Source organism: Notolabrus celidotus, chromosome 13, assembly GCF_009762535.1.
Source record: "Notolabrus celidotus isolate fNotCel1 chromosome 13, fNotCel1.pri, whole genome shotgun sequence".
NCBI lineage: Eukaryota > Metazoa > Chordata > Actinopteri > Labriformes > Labridae > Notolabrus > Notolabrus celidotus.
Window position 1 is genome coordinate 27971097 of NC_048284.1, and position 22497 is coordinate 27993593.

At 41.0% G+C, this 22497-nt stretch overlaps 1 protein-coding gene across 7 annotated transcripts in view; it reads left to right on the top strand.

Moving 5' to 3' along the window:
- The window catches only part of disp1 (dispatched homolog 1 (Drosophila)), a 90275-nt gene extending 69027 nt beyond the window's left edge, over positions 1-21248 (top strand). For all 7 annotated transcript variants that reach the window (XM_034699334.1, XM_034699336.1, XM_034699335.1 and 4 more), the window contains 8 exons: positions 7886-7915; positions 9279-9402; positions 11838-11965; positions 14965-15059; positions 15397-15494; positions 15577-17166; positions 18460-18723; positions 18874-21248. In XM_034699334.1, the coding sequence (XP_034555225.1) occupies positions 7886-7915; positions 9279-9402; positions 11838-11965; positions 14965-15059; positions 15397-15494; positions 15577-17166; positions 18460-18723; positions 18874-20676 (4132 nt within the window). In that variant the 3' untranslated portion in view covers positions 20677-21248. The remainder of the gene's footprint in view (positions 1-7885; positions 7916-9278; positions 9403-11837; positions 11966-14964; positions 15060-15396; positions 15495-15576; positions 17167-18459; positions 18724-18873) is intronic.
- Positions 21249-22497: the final 1249 nt, after the last annotated feature.

Below are 22497 nucleotides of genomic sequence, written 5' to 3' on the forward strand. Positions count from 1 at the left end.
CTCTCTCTCTCTCTCTCTCTCTCTCTCTCTCTTTCCATTCCGCCTTTTCTTTGGTCCAACATCAGAATGGAGAGCAGATGTGCCGTGGGTTGTATGGGTCTCTGACGCTCAACCACTCTTCTATTTACAAAACAGGTCTCTAGTTCAGCGATGACAGGTCTGAGTTACATGTCTGGGGTTTGCTCAGCAACTCTAACCCCCACCCACCCCCTTCTTTCCTGTACGGTTCTTTGTGGGCATGTGTTTGTATGTGTGTGTGAGTGAAACAGAGCAAGAGAGAGATGGTGAGATAAGACTTTGGAAACTATATACCTGTCTCATTTGTGTAAGTTTGCCTGAACCAAGATGTTAAAAAAAAGACCTTTAGACCTAATCTCTCTTTGACTCCAGTCCTCCCTACATGCTCAGAGGGCTGCTGGGCTTTGATGATCATTATAAAAAGGCACACATGGACATATCATAGGATACTATATTTTTAGTACCATCTCTAACATGAAGGTATTGAGTCAAACAAGAGTTTGGTCTGCTGTAGGCTATAATCTGCCAGATTAGCAGAGGGATTACGTCTGTGATCACAAGACACTTATGTCACACATTCTCTCACATGGTGATAAATTGTAAAATCATTTCTTTAGGGAGATCTCTTGTGTGAGTTTTACATCATAGCAATCTATTCCCAACAAAACATGAATGTGTTTCATAAAGTAAGCTTGCATTTGTTTCTTAATATTTCTTTTTGGAAACCCAAGCCATCCCACAATACAAGATTAAGGCCTGACCTTACATCTATACTGTCATAACCTCTGATAAAATGCCTGAACAGCCTCAGCTGTGCAAAGACAGCTTGTTTCTGCTGGCTTGTCCAATTTATCATTTGGGTGTTGAAGGGTTAAACTTGCGTCTGTACTCAGAATGTGGCGAAGGTTTTTGTTTTTTTGGGCTTGACTTTCTTTGATAAGTTGAGGTAGAGCTGGGCGATATTGAAAATGATGTTATAACGTTAAAATATTTAATAGCAGTCGATATCCATAATTATCACGATAAATATCAAATCAGTATTTCATTTAAATGTAAAGGCAGAGTCAGTGTAGTGTCAGACTAACGACTCTGCTTTGAGCTTCTAGGTTTTGAGTTTTCTTCCATGCCGCTGTCTCTCATTTCAGCCGTGTTCGCCCTTCCGCTCCGAACGTCTTTAAGCCCCGCCTCATTCTCACTCTGCGACATGATTGGCTGTTAAATGCCGTCTCCTTCTTCTGTTGAATGTTGGGTGCTAACTAGCATTTAAGGCTCATTAGCACCTGCTTCCTTTCCAGTGGTTGGGGGGTGTCATTACAGGTTTATTTATATCAAATTTTTATTGAAAATGTCTTATATCTCTATTGAGAAAAGTGATATGACGATAATAATCGTTATTGAATTATCGCCCAGCCCTAAGTTGAGGATATGCTTTACTTAATTAACTTGTTAAACAAATATTTCACTGACTCTCTCCACAGAGATTTGTGCAGCCTCAGGTCAGTAATACATGTCTGACAAGCACCTCATTATTGGTTTGGCTGAGCTACAAAAAGACTTATTCATTACAACTTATTATATAGTTCTCTTTTAGATATCCAGTCAGTGAAGAGTATAGAATCAGTGATTGGTTGGGCCTGTCTGTGGTTTGGTCATCACAGTGGCTGTGTGAAAAGGAGCTGAAATAAAGACGTGAACATTGTGAAAAAGTAATCTACAAAGGAGGTCAAGGGTTACGGGCCCCTTCTTAAAAACATCACCTGTGAAAGCTTAAATATTATGTCCTCTGTCAGGTTGTACAGTCACTGTTACACTGTAGTTCATACACATTCTTAAAAGAGTTCACCTCCTGTACTCCTGTTCTTGTTGTAGATTATCAGAAATGAGAATTTGTCTCTCTGTGAATGCAAGCCAGAAATGTATGTAATACCTCTGACATCATTACATTTCAAGCATTAGGCTTCAAGTGCAGTGTAAATATTGATAATTGACTTGTAGCATGTTTTCACAAGGACTGTAAACCTCCTTATTTTCCCCTCTAATTGCCTACCAAACATAACTATGAAGAATGGAAATTAAGCTTAAGTGTAAAACGCTGTTTAATTTTTATTTGATTTGATGTCTTCATTTTGAACATGTAAAATAATAATAGAAAAAACATACAAGTAAAAAATAAGAAATAAAAAATTACTAAATCAATCAATTCCATCTGCATGCACTGAAACATTTTAATTTACATGTGCCAAAAGAGAAGTAGTTTGGATGTCATCAATCCCTATATTCACATCTATTTTCTGTCATTACATGAATTCATTCCCACAAAACAAATCTTCATATCTTATCTTTATATTTACACATCCAATCAGAGCAACCTCCTCATGGTTATCTCTGTGTGTGTGTGTGTGTGTGTGTGTGTGTGTGTGTGTGTGTGTGTGTGTGTGTGTGTGTGTGTGTGTGTGTGTGTGTGTGTGTGTGTGTGTGTGTGTGTGTGTGTGTGTGTGTGTGTGTGTGTTTGTGAAAAAGAGAGAGAGAGTCTTTTTCTTTCTAAGTAATGAGGACAGCTTTTAACTCAATCTTAGACATCAAGGATTCTGGATTCCAAGGATGCCACTATTCTTAATATATGAACTTCAATTTTGAACCTGTGGTGCATCATTCACAGTCCAAAGCTTGTGTGTTATATTAATTTTAGTTTTGCGTATACATATTATACATCTGTTATATTTCTCTCTGAATTGGCTTTGTTTATGATTGCCTGTTAGCCCTCGCACTGAGATTAGGAATCTCTTCCCCACAAGTAAACATCCAATCTATGCGTTTAAGATTAGTGAAGCTGACAACACTAGTTACAGATTTCACACATTACTGAAACATGAGTGAGCACTGCTGTCTTTCAAATCTGTGCTGTGGTAAATAAAACAATGACAGTCTGCAAACATTGTTTTACATGTGTCACCTACTCTAAGAGAAACTCTTCCAGCTTGACTGCACGTCACCTGGTGATGTCACTGTCTTCAAGCAGGATAGCCAAGCAGGCAACACCGTCATTCTATAACAACAGTCTCTCATTGATGCTGTTCATCATACATACTTCAATGATTCAGAAAGACACAAAAACATAACAAGCGCAGTGAGGGAGTTAATTACTAAAGATTTGCAGCCATTTCCACTGGTTGGAAATATAATGAGATTTTTTTATTATTATTCCAAAACTATATCTTAATTTTATTTTTAAGCCAAAAGAAGTATCTCCTATTGTACATTCCTGGTGTATTACAGTGGGGCAAAAAAGTATTTAGTCAGCCACTGATTTTGCAAGTTCTCCCACTTAGAAAGATGAGAGAGGTCTGTCATTTTAATCAGAGGTACACTTCAACTATGAGAGACAAAATGAGAAAAAAAAATCCAGGAAATCACATTGTAGGATTTTTTAAATCAGTGGCTGACTAAATACTTTTTTGCCCCACTGTATATGGTATAAAATAAAGAAACATATTCATTACGTTATTGCACAGTCTCTTTTCGTGGCTTTATTAACTTAAGATGACTTTTTTAAATGTGCCAATAACTATATTGATTTAGCTGAGGATCTACACTGTCCATAAAGAACATCAACAGATTATAATCACTGAACAGACGGCGCTATAATAAGCCAAAACTCTTAATATTACCTGGTCTTGACTTTTGTCTGGATTGTGGTCCTGACGGGTCCACAGGTTAGCTTTACTATATTAGTTAGCATGGTGATGTCACCAGGTTTAAAGACAAACAGCTTTGTGACTCTGAAAACTCTGACTTTAAAATCAGCTGATCTGGAGTGAGGAAGAATGAGAGATTGTTAGCCATTGGTCTGACATTTTTACCACCAACTATACTTTCCTGCACACAAACTCATTTTTCAGTAACACCCAGATCTGTTATACCTGGCACAGTAGTCTCTACACTTGATGTTGATTAGAAGTGTCACATGTGTGTCGTACATTTTCATAGGATGACTTTCACTGGTTGTTAAATTTTATGCAATAAGGAATTCAGCTTTAGCATTGAGTCTTTGTATGAATGAACAACCACAGACCATCCTTCCTCCTCGGTTGAGCCTGTCATTGTGTGCAGCATTCCTCCAAAGAAGTAGTCCGGAGAGTCTGCAGCCTGAGATTTGACACTAATTACTCTTACTAAAGTTATGAGGCCTTGTTCATGAAATATGCAACTGCCCTGTGTTGACCATGTGTCCCCTCTCCTTTGAAACTTCACCTTCAAACTCAACAGCATGCTTACACACTTGTTTAACACAAATATACAGACTCATGCACATTCATGGAGAAGTAAGTCCCATTTAACACTATCATAAAGACAAACCTGTTTCCTTAAAAAGCTGGGTCCCCATGTCAATCATTATTAGAAACAGGATGTGAGGGTTTGTAAAACATAAAACCCACATTTAATGAAAAACAGCACAAAAACAACACATCAAATTCTGGAAATCAAAATGTAATGGTAATGCATGTATTAATCAGCAGTCCCTTTTTTGTTGCCTGTTCAAGGCAGGCCTGGATCAGCTCTTTTACGCCTCACCCGCAATGTAAAACACAGAGAGGTGCAGGGTCAAGTTGTTCTGCAGCAGAGCACGCATCGGAGGTAATAACAGAGTCCAAATGTGGTCACTGAATCACCAGAGACATTATATTTGTTTGTCATCTCAAGAACATACAATACAATAAATTAAATACACTTTTTGGCCAAATCTTTGGCAAATCTATGTTTTCAAGTTGAGTTTTTGTTGCTAAAAGGCTATTAAGTCATCTAAAAGGTGCTTTCAAGGTCACAGTACCGTGACAATCTACCCACTACTGTCTGATACTGACATTGGAGGGCTGCTTTTGTTTTGTTTGTTTGTTTTTGTTAGTTTTATGAAACAACAATTGTTCATCCCTAAGTTCTGGTTGTGCACACTTGATCTGTGAGGAAAAGCTATCTGGAGAATTAGTAATGGCTATACCGAAGCGGGGAAAAGAGTGTACCTCAAGAGATTTGCATGCAAGAGAAACAATGTGTTGTAAAATGTTCTGTTCTATGTTATCTATATATATATATATATAGATTTTACAACACATTGTTTCTCTTGCATGCAAATCTCTTGAGGTACACTCTTTTCCCCGCTCTTCTCTTTGTTTCTTTCTTTGTTCAAACTTTATCGAATTAAACAAAAAGTCTAAATGTAATTAGTGGCATAGGTTCAGTACACAGAGCTTCATCTGATAGGTAACATGTTAGCATGCTGACTGTAAATATGTGACGCCTAAACTGGTGTGTCTTATTCATTGAATTTTTGCTTTGTTAATATCATGATGACAGTAGCTTAAATTGGTAACACAAGTGAAACATTATGCATGTTGTCAAGATGCTGCCAAGAAAATACAACATTATTCAGATTCTTCATGTCCTCCCTCTTTTTGATGACATGTTTTACTCTCTGCCTTCAGAAAGAAAGCGACCACCTGTGCCCGGTTATTTCACACATGCTCTTTCTTCGAGCTCTAACTCCTTCATACATCTCTTTCTGCATTTTTAGACCACTGATTTGGAACCAACCCAAAAAAAGTCTCTAATCTCTAGATTGTCCATTTTCATCTGGGACAGCCTAAACATGCACAGTGCCTGTAAGCACACACACACACACACACACACACACACACACACACACACACACACACACACACACACACACACACACACCTGCTCTCACACTCCCTCTCTTCTCTGTTTCTCTCTTCTGTCAGCACAGTGCTGAGTGAGTGGCTGAGGGTCTGTGTTTACCTTTTTAATTGGCCCAGTGATCAAGTAACATCTCTCTCTGGTCAGCAGAGTGACACTGACAGGTTACTCACGGCCGAGGGGAGATGGAATGAAAATAAAAGAGAGGCCACGGAAAGAAAGAGAGAGAGTTTTGGACAGTTTGGTGTGGAGGATACGTCGGTCTATTCTCAAGGTTTGCTTTAGTAGCGTCATGAATAAAGAATAAAACTAACAACTCAGGCAGTCATCCGCCCTTTGTTGCCAACTGCCTACCAACTCAGCCATCCTCTCCAGGGGGGTGTTAGGTTGGTTTGTAGATTCAACTTTTATGTGCATATGGGGTGGATGTGTGTGTTTTATAGACTACGGGCATTCTTATTCAAATTAAAAGTCAAAGCGTCAACTATTGTTCTGTCTCCAATCTTTAACCCATCACTTAAATTCACGGCTGTTTGTCTAAGTTTTATGAGAGTTATTACTATCGACTCGATGGAGCCTTGATCAGTCTCATCTTTATAGTTTAAAAGTGTTGCCAAATGGCTGACTCAGGTATGCTACACATCTTTCCAATAGGCTAAACGGATCCAGATTAAAGCGGTGCTGGCCAAAATTTAAAACAGATTCTCAGTGAACAAATAGATATGCCTGAAAGCACTTATATAAATCCAGTCCAACTATTTCCTGGAACTGGTCTCCTTAAATGTTGGGCTGAGTCTGTGTACCGAGGTCTGCTGTTCGAGGCCATACATGGAGAGCCAAGGCTCAGAGCACAATGAAAAAAATTACATTTGTAGAACAGAGTTTTCCCTTGGCAACGTTTTAAAGGGCAAAGAGTTTGTGTTTTTCATTATGGAGTGTTTGTTTGAACCAGGACAGAGGTCACTCCGGAAGATCAAGGGAAAGTCCATTTCCCTGAAATATATATGCTATGCTATGCTATCTTTGTCAAGTTTGTCAATTTCTATGCAGCAATATATTGCTGTTCCAATAGTCATCTGGCTATAATATTAATGTGTTGGCTCAATGGTAGGGTCTGTCATCTTGATCCCAGGTCTCATAGTCCACATGCCAAAGTGTCCTTGGGTAAGACACTTTTCCCCAAACTGCCCCCTGTACCAGCAGTGTGTGAATGGGATTAGTTAATACTGATGGTGCTTTACATAGCAGCCTCAGCCATCAGTGTATGAATGTGGTGTAATGGGTGAATATGACATGCAATGTAAAAGCACTTTGAGTGGTCCAAAGACCAGAGAAAGTGCTTTAAAAACACAGTCCATTTACCATCTATTGGTAAATGTTAAGACTGCTGTGGTCAAATTTACCTCTAGGTCAGTCTAATAGAAGGACAGGTCTGTCTGCTCTCTGCCTTCTCCATCACCTGTGTGGTTATTAAATCCATCACAGTGAGTGAGGACCCTAACTCATCCTCCTGTTGTCAAATTTAGATTTCTACCATTGAACATTATTTTGTTGACCTTTATTGCATGGGACAGCTTGAACAGGAGACAGGAAATGTGGGGAGAGAGTGAATGACGTACCAAATGTAGGGACCTGGAATTGATCATATGACCATTGCCATGACGACTGCAGCCTCTGTGCATGGGGCGCCTGGTCTACCAACTGAGCTGAACCAGCACTGAATGAAAACACAATCACTCAAAGATATTTGACTTTAAGCTGATGATTCTTAGACTTCTTTGGGTTCCGTCAGAAATCCTTCAAGGTGAATTCAGGGCCGTGCAGAAAGTTTTATGTCCATGTCAGTTTGTTTGTTAAATCGTCTACGTTTTAATTGTCTGTGTCTAGATTAAAAACACAGAGACAAACTTTTCTGTGACGTCTGAGAGACATCTAAGAAAAGATCAATGAGTGTTGGGATAAATTTGCAAAACAGTTTAGAAAGCAGTGTCAATTTCAATCTGTCAGCGGTTCAGTACCAGAGTTGTGTGCTGCTGCTGGAGTAGAGAACGGCATGGACTTCTGATGAAAAGATGTGCGCAAATCTGTTTCTGATTGGCTGTTTCTCCGTCTTCCACATGTAAACCTGATTTATCTCTATCTTTTTGTTTTTCAGCCCTGCAAGGCCCATTCGATTCCCCAAAAGGTAAGAGCTGCCAAAATAGTTTCTCCTGTGTTGATGCTTAGGATTGCGCCGCTCTCTCCTCCTCCCTTAATTCATGTCAGCCATCAATCATTCCTCCCGAAGAGCTGTCATTCCTTCGTAGTGAGTCATGAGAGTTATCGAGGAGAGTTGTGCGTCTCTCTGTACCAGACCTCCTCTGTTTAGCAGAACCTTGATCTGCTCATCTCTCCATTACACTGCTGTGAGCTCCACTGTCTGTACCCTGACCAAGGAGGCGTTTTAGAGGAGAGTGAAACTTGTTTTCTAGGTTTTTAAAAAGAAGTACTATCATGATTTTCAGTAATAAAATATCAGTAAAGACAGCAAAACAGAGACAACAAATATATGCAGGAACGGCTGTCAGGTTTACATTTTTGCCACATTTTAGGGGCCTTGTCCACTGTCGCGTCTTTTTTGCACTCGGAGCGCCCACAACCTCAATTTCAGAGTGCTGCTAGGTAATGAAATATGTCTCACGTCACTTCCACTTCCCTAAGAAGTAACTGTTAGGTCTGTTTTAAAATGTTTGCATGCTTCATACATGCTTTCATTCAATGATATTTTAACAAGAAATTGAAAAAAATATTGATAGAAATCATGTCAGAGCATTAGTTGTAGCTCCAAACTCAGAAATTGTACTTTGAAAAAACAAGTGTGACAACTCTCCTCCTCCGTACTGACCTCCGCCATTGCTATTGACAAAGTTGAAACCGGAAGTCCCACCCCTTCTTGATTCTGATTAGTTACTACTTTTTTCAACTGAGAGCGCTGCAACAATATCAGCTGATGTTTGGGGCATCGAGCGCTGAAAACGCTTAATCACAGAGTTTGAATGGAAAACCGGCGCTGCCAGCGCAAAAAACGGCAGCAGTGGACACGACACCTAATACTGAACCTTGTCTGAAAGAAGCTTTTTGACTTATGTTTCCTTTTCAAACACTGATCACACAAAGTGTCAGGGAAATATCATCCTTCTCTCTCTCTCTCTCTCTCTCTCTCTCTCTCTCTCTCTCTCTCTCTTTCTCTTTCTCTATCTCTCACTCTTTGTCTGTTTTTCCCCTTTCTCTCTCTCTAATCAGAACAACTAATTTATATTTGTATCACTGTCTCGGTCATGAGTTGTATCCAAGCTGCCACTAGCCTGGGCTGTAGCTCCGATACTGCTCTAATGATATAATGCTCTACCACTAAACAGGGTGACATGCATGTAGTGACATTTCCCCCGACCATCCTACTCTGTTTCTCTTTGTTACTACAGACATGTTGTTCTTGAAATGTACTTTCTTACAGAGGTCTAGTGTTGTCACCACTGTGCTTTAACTAAAAGTCTCCTCCTTGTTTTCAGTTATGCAGAGGTGATAGCTGATTGGCCAGTGGTGGTGCTGGGGGTGTGCACCGTGCTCATTGTGGTGTGTGCTCTGGTTGGCGTCCTGGTGCCTGATCTGCCAGACTTCTCTGACCCACTGAGAGTGAGTACTGACCCACATGCTTTCCTCTTTGGAGCAAAGTCATCAATACTTGTGTATCCCAAAGATGTGTGTATACTTAAGGTTGAGGTCTGAGGAGTCAACAAGCAGAATGAATGAATGAATATTGATTTGGGTCATTAATTTAAAAAGAACAGAAGTCCACAGTTTTTGTGAGTTAGGGGTGAGCCCGACTAAGGATTTGCTTAGTTGAATCTGATTCATCAGATTTTGCCCATAGTCGACGAATAGTCGAATGTTTGTTGTTTTTCCTTGTTGACCCAAAGTCTGCATGATGGTGACCGCATGACAATATTACGCATAACCCTTTACAATTAAGAGACTCGTAGCTTAAAGTAAAAGGGACAACAGAATATTATAAGCATAAAACTTAGATTTTTTAAATCTATATTGCAAAAACAACGAGGTGATGAAGGAGAGAAAACTCAAATAAGGCCGCCATCCGTTAAACATGGAACAACGCGCCACTATAGAGAAAGGAATCAGGAGATATTTAAACAGTGTTCACACAGTGGAGAGCAGCGCTGCGGAGGGTAGTTTGTCCAACTCAAGGCTAAACATCCGTGTAATGTTCATAATCAAACCTGAACCAGCTAAAGGGTTTTTAAATCTCTTATCAGTACCTTTAAAAACAGTGTTTCATCGCGTCTTTGTCCGCGTGAGTCTTTTCAAACTGTACGTGAGGAAAACCATCGTGTTAACGGGCAGAAGTGCGCTCCTTGCTTTGTTAACTGTAAATCCTGTCATAGAGAATATCCTCTCTGATGGCGTGGAGGTGGATGGGATGCTGTGGATTGTTTTTGAGGCTTCGGACAGCTTTGGGTATCCGTCCTCGTTCTTTTGGCCCTGTACAGTTTTTGTGTGGTCCGGTAATCCTTGATCTCACAGCCCTCTTCATGAAGCTGCTCCTCATCTTCATCACTATTTTTAGGATCAACTGAAGTTTTATATCCTGACATTTTGAGCTACCATGAACGTAGAAAGATTTAAAGGCCAGCTGAGGTACGTCTCCTCCACAGCTCCGGCTAAATGGGAGAGTCCACCTTTAATTACCAGGGGAGATTTAATTACCACTTTAAGGAGATTTAACACTTCAAGAGCTGTTCTCAGAATTACATTAAATAAGTCTATATTTATATAAAATTAGGCTAAATGAGACACTATTTTTACGAGAAACAGGAAAATAATGTAAAATTAGACATTGAGCACCCCCATGGTTTGAATGGAATGATCCACGTTTCATATGCAAGTATTCGACTATGAGATTGGCAGTCGACTAAGGCTCGTTAGAACGAATCGTCGAATATTCGACTATTTGGGGTCACAAACAGAAATAACACAGTTTTACATGTTCATGCTGGTTTGTTTCACACAATACAATTGCACAAAAAAAACAACAATGACCAAAAAAGGAAGAGGATGAAGCCCAATGCTTATTTCTGCCTATCCTGTACAATCCATTATATTAACCAAACATCAACAGTACAACAAAGAAGAAAGTAACTAAAGCAGTTTTTCTACATTACACTCCTTAATTCTTATCAGGGCCCGAGCACAGACTGATGCGAGGACCTAATTGTATCTGATATTATTTGTATTATTATATTATTCATTTTGTATTGTATGCATTAATTCATTTGTATTTTAAGTAGGGCTGGGCGATATAACGATAATTTTCGTGTTATTATTTTTCACAATATAAATATTACAAATATACGATAAAACGTTGATATATTTAAACTTGTTATTACACCCCCAGACCACTAAACTTCATTAGTAAAGATATTTGGCTATTTAATAGAATACTAAGTCCATAATACGAGCTAACAAACCGTCTGATTTCTTCAACATTCACTCAGGAGGAAAAAATCTGCCTTTAAAAGGATCTGAAATAATGATTTGATATTTATCGTGAAAATTATTGATATCAACAGATATGAAAAATGTTATCGTGATAACATCTTTTTATATCGCCCAACTCTAATTTATGAAACTCAACAAAGAACTACACAATTTCAACTCATCACTGAGGCTGCTCCATATTTTGACTCTGAAGACTGAAACACATCTGCATTTTACATTGGTTCTAAAATATATAATAACATGTTTAAATTAAGGTTTATTAAAAGTTAGGTAAGGAACATTTTCAGACATAGATTTTTCACTGTGCATTAAAATAGTACCTGCACTTCAGAATCCATACTTTTGATTTCCCTTGAGTGGTTGAGTTGATTCTTCTTATGTGATAGAAAACATATCAGCTACAAGATAAAACAAGTGATCTTGAAAGGTTCAGTGTTCTGAAATATGCATGGCATGGATGTTTTGTATTGAATAGAAAGCGTCTTTATGAGGAATAACTCTGTGCCATTATTTTGTAAAGGTCTTGAGCTTATCTTTGCTTCCTCTATCCTCAGGGTTTTGAGCCACGGGGAACAGAAATTGGCCAGCGACTGGTCACATGGAGCAACATGGTGAAGAACACAGGCTACAAAGCCACACTTGCCAATTACCCCTTCAAATATGCTGATGAGCAGGCCAAAAAGTAATTTAAAGGAAATCTTTTCACTATCCACTTGTTTCTCGTATTCTTCTAGCATTCCCCCCAGCATGACTGTTGCTTCCTGAAGCTATATGGTCTCAGGACAAAAGCTGATTGTTTTGGAGATTGGGGTCCAAAAAACTGCAGATACCATCTCGCACAATCCCGAAACCCAAGTTCCTCGTCTATATTGCCTGTGACTGACAGAAACCTAAACCATATGTCCTCCCATTAAACATGGACAGGTCCACTGTGTTGTCAGTGCAGCCAAAGAAAGCTTAGAAAGAGGCTGCTGTTGCACAATACTGGCACACAACGTAATTGCCATTTTCTCTCAAGGGCACGGAGAAGATGAAGGATACGAATGACAGACATGCTGAAAGTCTGAGTCCCTTCACCAGAGAAAATGAGACCAAAGTAGAGTTCTGTCCACACTGTGCTCTCTCTCTCTCAGTGGGAGTCTGTTCTCTAAACTAGAGGAGTTCATATTTATTATATTTACTGATCACTCCTTAGTCTTTTGTGCTCTTATTCAATTCACATGTTTGAAGTGATCAGTTTCTACAAGCACCAAAATCATTTCAATTATGAGAAATGAATGACATGTACCATTTCATGTCCTTCTCACTCAGATTTTGTATCCTCCATCCATTCTGTCAAGATTAGTATTTCAAAGAAATTCCAGCCACACACTGCTGAGAATGGATCCCTTAAGCTGCAGCCTGCATTGTTCCCTCTGTCTCCACCTCTCTGTCTCTACTATGTTGTATCTGTCTTGGTCTTCCTTTCTGTCTTGCCGTGCATCTGTCTGCAGATGCAATTGTGTACTTATGTGGGACGGTGAACCAAGAGGCCTCTGTGGCTGTCAACATGCCTCCCTGCCTCATCCCCTCTGTCTGTCAACCCCTCAACCTCTCTCTGACAGCCACCTGATTACTCTGCCATTCTTATCCGCTCGCTGGCATGTCTGCAGCTCTCGACTCAGAAAACCCAGCCACAGCACAAACACAATATTTCCCAGAATTAGATGTTGTTCAAATCATTTAAACCCTATATTAAATTTAAAACAACATATAAAATGTTGAAACTGAAAAATGATATTTTTTTATGAAAAATAAAAATCCTAGTTTTAAATTAATTTAAAAAAGAATTGGGCCGGGGCATGTATAGTGTTATGATGCATCGCCTCTTCTTTTAACAACACTGTTAGGAACCGCAGAGACCAGTTTCTGAAGTTTGAAAGTGATATATTGTCCCCCTCTTACCTGACAAATGATTTCAGCTGCTCAACAGTTCAGGGTCTCCTTTGTTTTTTTTATATATATATATAATGGGCCCAATTTTTCAGTGTTTTACAAGTCTGGACTGCAGACGGGACAGTTTAGCACCTGATCTGTTCTACAAAAGAGCAGCATGTGGTTTGGCATTGTCTTGCTGGAAAAACCTGGATTGCTCAGCATTAATGGTTCCTTCCCAGATGTGCAAGCTACCCATGCTGGCTTTTAACTGTGAGCTGATAACAAGCTGGGCAGTCCCTCTCTTCTTTAGAGCGGAGGAAGTAGCGTCCATGATTTCCAAAAGAATGTCACATTTTGATTCATCAGACCATAAGACAGATTTCCACTTCCCCTCAGTCCATCTTGAATAAGCTTTGGCCCAGAAAAGTCACTTGCATGTTTAAAAAGATGTTTGTAGTGTTTTTTCTCTTTGGACCTAGCCTTTCAGAATACATTTATGGATATAGTGACAAACTGTGATCACAGAATACTGGTCATTGGAAGCGTTTGTGTGCCCATGCAGTGATAACCACTACGACTTAATTTTAAGGCAGTGCAACCTGAGGTTCATGAGATCATGTGTATCCAGTATTGGTTTAAGGTCTTGTACAGAGATGTCTCCAGATTCTCTGAATCTTTAAATGATATTATGTAAAATGTATCATTTCATCTGATGATGAAATCCACTCTTTGTCATGTTACTTTGAGTAAAATTATTCTGAAACTGTTGAACTATTTGCTCACGCAGTCTCTCACAGAGTGGTGAACTTCTTCCCATCTTCTGAGAGACTCAGCCTCTCTTGGATGCCTTCTGTTATACCCAGTCAAATTAACCTAATTAGATATTTTATTGAGCCTTTCCAAACCTTTTGAAATGCATTACTGGCATTCAGTAAAACAAATATATTTTTCATAAAACTATGTATTTTTATTGTTTCAACATTTGATAGTTTTATACAGTATTTTAATGCAATGTAGGGTTCAAATAATTTTCAAACCGTCAAAATGTAATTTTGTCAACATTTTAAACAGCATCCTAACTGTTTTGGAGTTAGGTTTGTCCATCATACATCTAAGTCTTGGCTGCACTCACCCCCACCCGCCTTAGGCCTCCAGTCCACTTTTGAGCGGAAGTGTACCATTGGTATAATGACTCCAGTATCCTATTACCATGCTTAGTCATTGATTTCATTTTGGAGGAAACAACAATTGCTGATGCTTATTTCTTTAATAGTCATAAGATCTGCTTTCTTAATTCTGTATCAGGCTGACTTTGCAGTCTCCGACACGGCAACATCTAAGAACAATGTTGGAAACATAATAATTCATACAGACAGACTGTGTCTGTTTCCTCATAGATTGGGCTGCATACGTTACGTGTTCTCTTCCAGGGGAGCAGTATTTCCATCTTTATAAAATAATAAATACATTTTGGAGGTGATTAAAATGATGTTCATTTTGAATGAATGCTCCAAAATAGAACTCTAAACATAAAGTAAAATGAAGGCAAACTGTAAATGCTGTGTAGACACAGCTGATTAAAGGCAAATGAAGAAAGACTTGGAGCAAGCAGTATCTGTTCAGCAATGTTCATGTACTGTAAAATTAAGAATATTCTAATTTGTTTCTTTAAAAATCAAGGGTTTTGAAAGTTAGTTTAATCTTTCTGATTAAAGAGAGCATGTTTTAAAGGAAAGTGAATTCTAATCTTTTGTTGTTTTGCAGCCATCAAGAGCCCAGGTGGCCTGAGGACCACTTTGACAGAGACAAACGGCAAGCAGAATGGGACTTCAGTAAAGACTTCTTCTGTGATGTTCCAGGTGGGATTTTGAAATCATAAACAAAGAATACAGAAAATGTACAAATCCAACAATGAACTATAGACGAACCTTTTTTGAATAGGTCACGCACAAAGTCAAGATAATCTGATGTAGGTAGGTACAATAAGTGGTGGGAGCTTAAACTGTTAGAAATGCAGGAAAAGATGTTTCTCCCAGTCAAATAATTTGAGATAAGATAGAACTTTATTAATCCAAAATAAAATTCTAGTTCCAGTTTGCCTCAGGATTACTGTAGAAAATGTAAGAAATGCAGCAGTTCATCAAATATGTGTAAAATATAAAATGCAAAGTGTAAATGAGTCTTTTCTTGATGCAGGGGACAGTTACTCAAGGCTCGTATTCACATCAGCGGAGGGGAAGAACTTGTGGAGTATACAGGCCATCAAATCCATGTGCAATATGGACAACTCAAGGGTATGTACAACAGGCGTCACGAAGCCGTCACGCAGCTTGATCCTTTTCAACCTCTGTATTTATGACTCCTCTCTGTTCTCAGGTGCGTTCCCATAGGGACTACTGGGATCTCTGTCAGCGCACAAATGCTGCTTCTTGTTGCCCCAGCTGGACACTTGGTAACTACATTGCCGTCCTTGCCAACAGATCATCGTGCCAGAAGATAACAGAGCGCGATGTATCGCACACACTCAAAACCCTGCGCTCCTGTGCCAAGTACTACCACAATGGCACTCTGGCACCTGACTGCTGGGACATGGCTCTGCGACGGAAAGACCAGCTCAAGTGTGCAAGTGTACCCCGGAAGTGTACCAAGTACAACGCAGTCTACCAAATTCTTCACTTCCTGGTGGACAAAGATTTCCTCAGTCCAAAAAGCCTGGAGTTTCCTCCGCCTGTGCTGAAATATAGCATGCTGTTCTCCCCGACAGAGAAAGGACAGTCTATGATGAAAATTTACTTGGACAATTTTGAGAACTGGAACTCCTCAGATGGCGTCACCACAATCACAGGAATTGAGTTTGGCATCAAACATGACCTCTTTCAGGACTACCTCCTCACAGACACTGTGTATCCTGCCATAGCCATAGTGATTGTCCTGATTGTCATGTGCGTATACACGCGCTCCATTTTCATCACACTAATGACAATAATAGCCATCATCAGCTCACTGATTGTGTCTTACTTTCTTTACCGAATGGTCTTCAACTTTGAGTTCTTCCCCTTCATGAACCTCACGGCCCTCATCATTCTCGTTGGCATCGGGGCGGATGACGCTTTTGTGCTTTGTGACGTGTGGAACTACACCAAGTTAGATAAGCCACATGCTGAGCTGTCAGAGATAGTTAGTATTACCCTACAACATGCAGCCCTGTCTATGTTTGTCACCAGCTTCACCACCGCTGCAGCTTTTTATGCCAATTACATCAGCAACATCACTGCTATACGTTGTTTTGGTGTGTATGCAGGCACTGCTATATTAGTCAACTATATTCTCATGGTCACATGGCTTCCAGCTGTGGTGGTGCTACATGAACGCTACCTGCCTAATTTGTTCCCCTGCTCCGAGCCTTCACACCAGGAGAGAGGTTACAGCAGCAGGATGTTCTGGACATGCCTTTGCCAGAAAGCCAGTAAATGCTTGTTTACTGTCTCTGAGGCGTCCAGAGTTTTCTTTGAGAAGGTGCTGCCCTGCATCGTCATCAAACTGCGCTACCTCTGGCTCTTCTGGTTCTTTGCTATCACCATGGGCGGGGCCTATGTGGTTTGTGTCAACCCTAAGATGAAGCTTCCTTCTCTGGAGCTGGCGGAGTTTCAGGTGTTTCGGTCCTCGCATCCGTTCGAGCGTTACGATGCAGAGTACAAGAAACTTTTCATGTTTGAGAGGGTTCACCATGGAGAGGACCTACACATGCCCATCACTATTATCTGGGGTGTGACACCTTTGGATAACGGAGACCCCCTGAACCCCAAAAACAAGGGCAAATTGATGCTGGACAGTACCTTCAACATTGCCAGTCCAGCATCTCAACTTTGGATCCTCAACTTCTGCCAGAAGCTGAGAAATCAAAGCTTTGTCTTTCAGTCAGAGGAACAGGACTTCACCAGCTGCTTCATTGAGACATTCAAACAGGTCAGTACTTCATGTATACATCCTGTATTAAAAATATGATGTGTATCGTGGTATACATTAAGAGAAATCTTACCTAAACTGTCTTATATTTAAAAAGTGTCAGACAATAAAGATGACCTTATTTGACCTTTTAGTACAAAAATTACATTCTTGATTGTTTAGTGAAACTTGTAAAGATGTGTTTCCACCAAGTGGTCCGGTTTAGTTCAGCACAGTTTACTATAACTAATCCTGATCCTGCTTGGGTTTCCACGGCGAACTGAACCCTTCAACGCTTCACTCAGAAATGTGTTGGCTGAGTGACGGCTACAAAAAAGCTTCAGATAAGACTGTTCTTTCAGCGCGTGAGCAGCAAGTCTTGTGTATCTCCTGCACCAAAAATCTTGAGAATACAAGGTGATTTTTTTCTGCAAGCCGTACTCATGTGCCAAAAGACACAGAATGATACATTGTGGTCTGTATTGGCTTCATATCAGCAAAATTTATGTTAATAGCATGACAAATACAGCGTGACAGCATTTCAAGAAAGCTTTTCGAAGCAGAAACCTGATCCGTTTTCTCCGTGGAGAAGCGCTTTAATTCTGAAGTTGTGCCCAAGAAAGTTATTATAAAAAGAAGTACCTTACATAACCCTTTGCAGGTATTAGCTAGGTTAATTATTTATTAACAACAGATTACACAAATATTTTTTCCTGTGCAATCTCCATTTCCCTTTGCATCCATCTCTGTGCCCCTCTCTCTGCTCAGCTGGTGTCTGTGTTAAGCAGACTGTCTTAATAAAACCATTTTCTGACAAGACCAACCCTGACAATAGTTTAACACCTGAAAGTGTTGATATGGCCTGGTATGAAGGAAAACATACACAACCGAGTCAGAATTAATTTGGGTACAAACTTTTTTTGGATCAAGCTTTGAATTACCATGACCTGGATGACTGAGAACCTTCACAGACATTCAGGTACATCATTTTACTGATCAAATAACACCAGGTGAGGAGAGATATAATGTAGTACCATCTTTCCTTCCCTCTTCTCTGTCTCAATCAGCCGATTGCAGTGTCTCTCTGTTTAGGGTCTGATCATTATCTTTGGCACCACAATAGAAATGTGCCAAAAAAATAGGACACTACTTATTGGTTATTCTGGTACCTTTCCCAACTTTTGATGGAAACGCCAAGAAATGCGTATCGTACTGTGCCAAACCAGACCGGACCGCTTGGTGTAAATACAGCTTAAGTTGCTTGAAAAGTGCCACTTGGAGTTCACAATTTTAACCTCCCTCTTATTTCATCAGTGGATGGAAAACCAGGACTGTGAGGAGGCTTCTGTGTACCCCTGCTGCAGTCAATCCACCTTCCCTTACAAGCAGGAGGTCTTTGAGTTGTGCATCAAACGAGCGATTATGGAGTTGGATCGAAGTACGAGCTACCATCTCGACAGCAAGACTCCTGGACCCCGTTTCGACATCAACGACACCATCAGAGCCATAGTGCTGGAGTTCCAGAGTACCTACCTCTTCACGCTAGCTTATGAGAAGATGTACCAGTTCTACTGTGAGGTAGGGTCCGTCGTATTCCCAATGGAATTAAATGAACATTGTTTTCCACTGTCTTTTGTGAATACTCCTGAAGTTGTTCTAAGTTTGTATTTGTCTGGTGTCATGTTTGGTTTTGTTTCCGCTAAGGTTAATATTGTGGTTTTGTTTCAGGTTGATGCCTGGATCACTGAGGAGTTGCGCTATGCCCCAGCAGGCCTCAGTCACGGCTGGTTTATCAGCAACCTGGAGTTCTACGACCTGCAGGACAGTCTGTCAGATGGCACCCTGGTTGCCATGGCTCTATCAGTAGCGGTTGCATTCAGCGTCATGCTCCTCACCACCTGGAACATCATCATCAGTCTGTACGCAATCCTCTCTATCGCTGGGACCATATTTGTCACTGTGGGCTCTCTGGTGCTCCTTGGCTGGGAGCTTAATGTCTTGGAGTCTGTCACGATTTCTGTTGCCGTGGGGTTGTCTGTTGACTTCGCTGTCCACTACGGTGTGGCCTACCGTCTTGCCCCTGAGCCCGACCGTGAGGGAAAGGTGATTTTCTCCCTCAGTCGCATGGGTTCTGCTATTGCAATGGCAGCACTGACCACCTTTGTTGCTGGGGCAATGATGATGCCCTCCACCGTGCTAGCCTACACCCAGCTCGGCACCTTCATGATGCTGATCATGTGCATCAGCTGGGCGTTTGCTACTTTCTTCTTTCAGTGCATGTGCCGGTGCCTGGGCCCTCAGGGGACCTTTGGCCAGATCCCCCTGCCCAACAAGCTGCAGTGTCAAATGTTCTCTGACGCCACATCAACAAACCTCACACCTCAAGGGAAAGGCTCCGGCCTGGGGAAGTACCAGTTGGACAGCGGGGGTCAGGAGGTGGAGAATTACGAGTTAGAGCCGTTGGCTTCCAGTCAGAAAACTGAGGATAAACCAAGAGAGGAGCAGGAAGTGTGTGCCCAACTTAACAACGGCATCTCGCCTCACCACCATACCGCCCCGTTTTCACACGTGCATTACAATAACAAGACTGAGTCTGGCAGAACAGGTCCTGAGAACGGGCTTGTAGCCGCACTAAGCACACCTACCAGGTGCCTGTATTCTCAAAACCCTAACTGCACATCTGGGGACCCTCCCCCTCCGGCTCATCTACCTCAGCAGTGGACCGCTTGCTCCTGTTCTCAGCCTCCCAAGGACTCCCCTTCCTGCCCTCCCACTCCGCAGCTTTTCCCCCTCTCAGGTCACACTCCAAGCAAGCAAAATGTAGCCCTGTTGCCTACAAACCAAGACCCGGTCTTCACACACATGGACTGCTGTAAGCACTATTTCAGTTGTTCTCCTGCCCATTTCCACCACTGCTCCCAGGGAAGAGCTGTGGCCCCCAGGCAAGGACCTGCCCACAGCTGCCATCTCAGGAAGTACTGTGTCCACACTGCAAGCCAGCAGGGTAGCCTAGGAAAAGAACAGAGTACAACGTCCACAGCTTCAAACCAGGACACAGACCCTGCTCCTTGCTCAGAACCCGTGGGACAAGAGGAGGAACAAAGACAACAGTTGATAACCTCAAGTTCTGTCAGTTGCCAAAATACAGGTACTTCAGTACCACCACAGCCTCAGACTCAATCCCCCGCCCTGTCACAGTCATCAACGCACACAACCGACCATTGTAGCAGTGATAACCATGTCTCCACCACAACAGATTCAACTTTGTCTGTGGATGCATGTAATAAAACCCCTGGCACCACGGAGAAGCTTGAAAGTTCCCCTGTCACACAGGAGCAAAGTGTGAGGGTGTGCAAACAGAACTCTGAAAAGAAGCGGGCATCCTCATCCTCTCCAAAGAAACTGTTCTCTCTCAGCAGGACGTTGAAAGTGAAGTGCAATTCAGCTTCAGAGTTTAATTTGCCAAAAACTGAAACCAGCGTGCCTCCGATCACAATGAACACTAATCCCTCCTCTGAGAGCTTGTGCTGATGATTTTGTGATTCATGACCAGTAGCAAATATTCCTAAAATGACACATACGACGTCTCTGTGCAATGAAACAAGGTTTGTGATGTGTTTGTTGACCAAGTGCCTCAATCTGTTTCATTTCAGCTCCACACACACACTAAATATATTCTTTTACATCCTCCTTTTTGTACACAGAGTCTTCATGTGTGAGATAACATGTAATGTCCTTTAATTCACATAGAACTGTGCACTGCTGTTCAGACTGTGTTGCTATAAGAAACTAATGGTCTTGTTAGAAAGACACCTTCATAAAGTTTTGCTAAGTGAATCGTAAAGCGTGTTCATACAGCAGCCATTTGCACCTACCAGTATATGAACTTATACAGTATTTATTTTGTGATACTGTGGGTATTTATCTATACGTTTCCAAGTATGATCGCATACTGTGCTCAACATGTGCCACATTTTACTAGCTGATAAAAGAATTCTGACTTTCTGTGTTTCCTGGATCTAGTGTCAAATTCAGTGTGCCATTGCGTTCAAGTTGCAACATGCCTCAAATATAATTAAATGTCTTTTTATATCACACTATCATCTGGCTGCCTCACACTGTCTGATATCTTTAAAAACACAAACTGTAATCATAAAATGAGATAAGCGTCCTGTTTCATTTTGTCTGAACTGCCTGTAAAGTTTGATCTGAGGTCAGCGGCTTGATTGAAAGTAGGCTTGGCTGTCTGCCAGACTTGATCTACACGGAAACAACAATAACATTTATTATAGGTTATGACATAGGTATCATCTGCTCAAAGCAAAAGGAGAATGTTTATTTAAAAGGAATGCACATTGTACTAATGTATTCTGGGTAACATCAAAACCAAGTCTGCTGACTCTCAGCTTGTTTATTATTGAATAACAACCTGTTCAACACTGCTTTGGGTTTGGTATCATGGCCTCCTTCAAATGATTGTGCTGATTTAAGAGAGCAGGAAGCATTTTTTGCATTCAGCACTAAGCAGGTAGACTAGAGGGGTAATTTATTAATAATGGATTGCAGGGGTGCGCACCAGATACAGAGGTTAAAGTCCTCGTCGCAGTGGTCGCAGGTTCGACTTCCAGTCTGAACCATTTACTGCATGTCCTCCCCCTCTCTCTACTCCTCACATTTCCTGTCTCTCCCCAGCTTTCTTATCCAAAAATGCAAAAAAATGTAACAAAGAAGAAAAAGAAGAAGAATGAATTTCAGCTCCAAGAATTTCATATAATTTGACCCTGCTATCTGCTCTGTCTCAAGGTCTTTTTCTCAAAGCGCACTGCACCAACGGTATCGAAGCACAAAAAAGACCACAACGTTTTGCGGCTCAAATTGCAACAACAAATATGCTCCCGTTTTGAATCTTGTGATGAAGAAAACCTGTCAAAATCTCCACTCTGCTGCTCGGAGCTGTGCAATACGCTGTTCAAATTTATCCACACACATGATGAGCTGAATGTGAAGGGGACACTTCTTACAGTTTATCATGGAGTCGATTCCTGACAGATGCGGTACAAGTTCCAATGATTATATCTGCTCACTAGCAAAAGCCAGTCTATAAAAGCAGCTGCCACTGTCGCTCTGTCGTCCGTCAGAGTGCTACAGCTTGTATGTGCATGGTTTGACCCACAGACAGTCCCAGACTGATTTAACCCCTGATTATATTAAAACAAGCAATGTCGAAGTAAGATAAAACAGACTTTATGTATATGTATATTACTTCTTGATCATCCAGAGGAGGAATTGTCTTGAGTGTGACAATGCTCATATCCTCTAGAACAAATACCACCCACTCTCAGTGGATGGGGA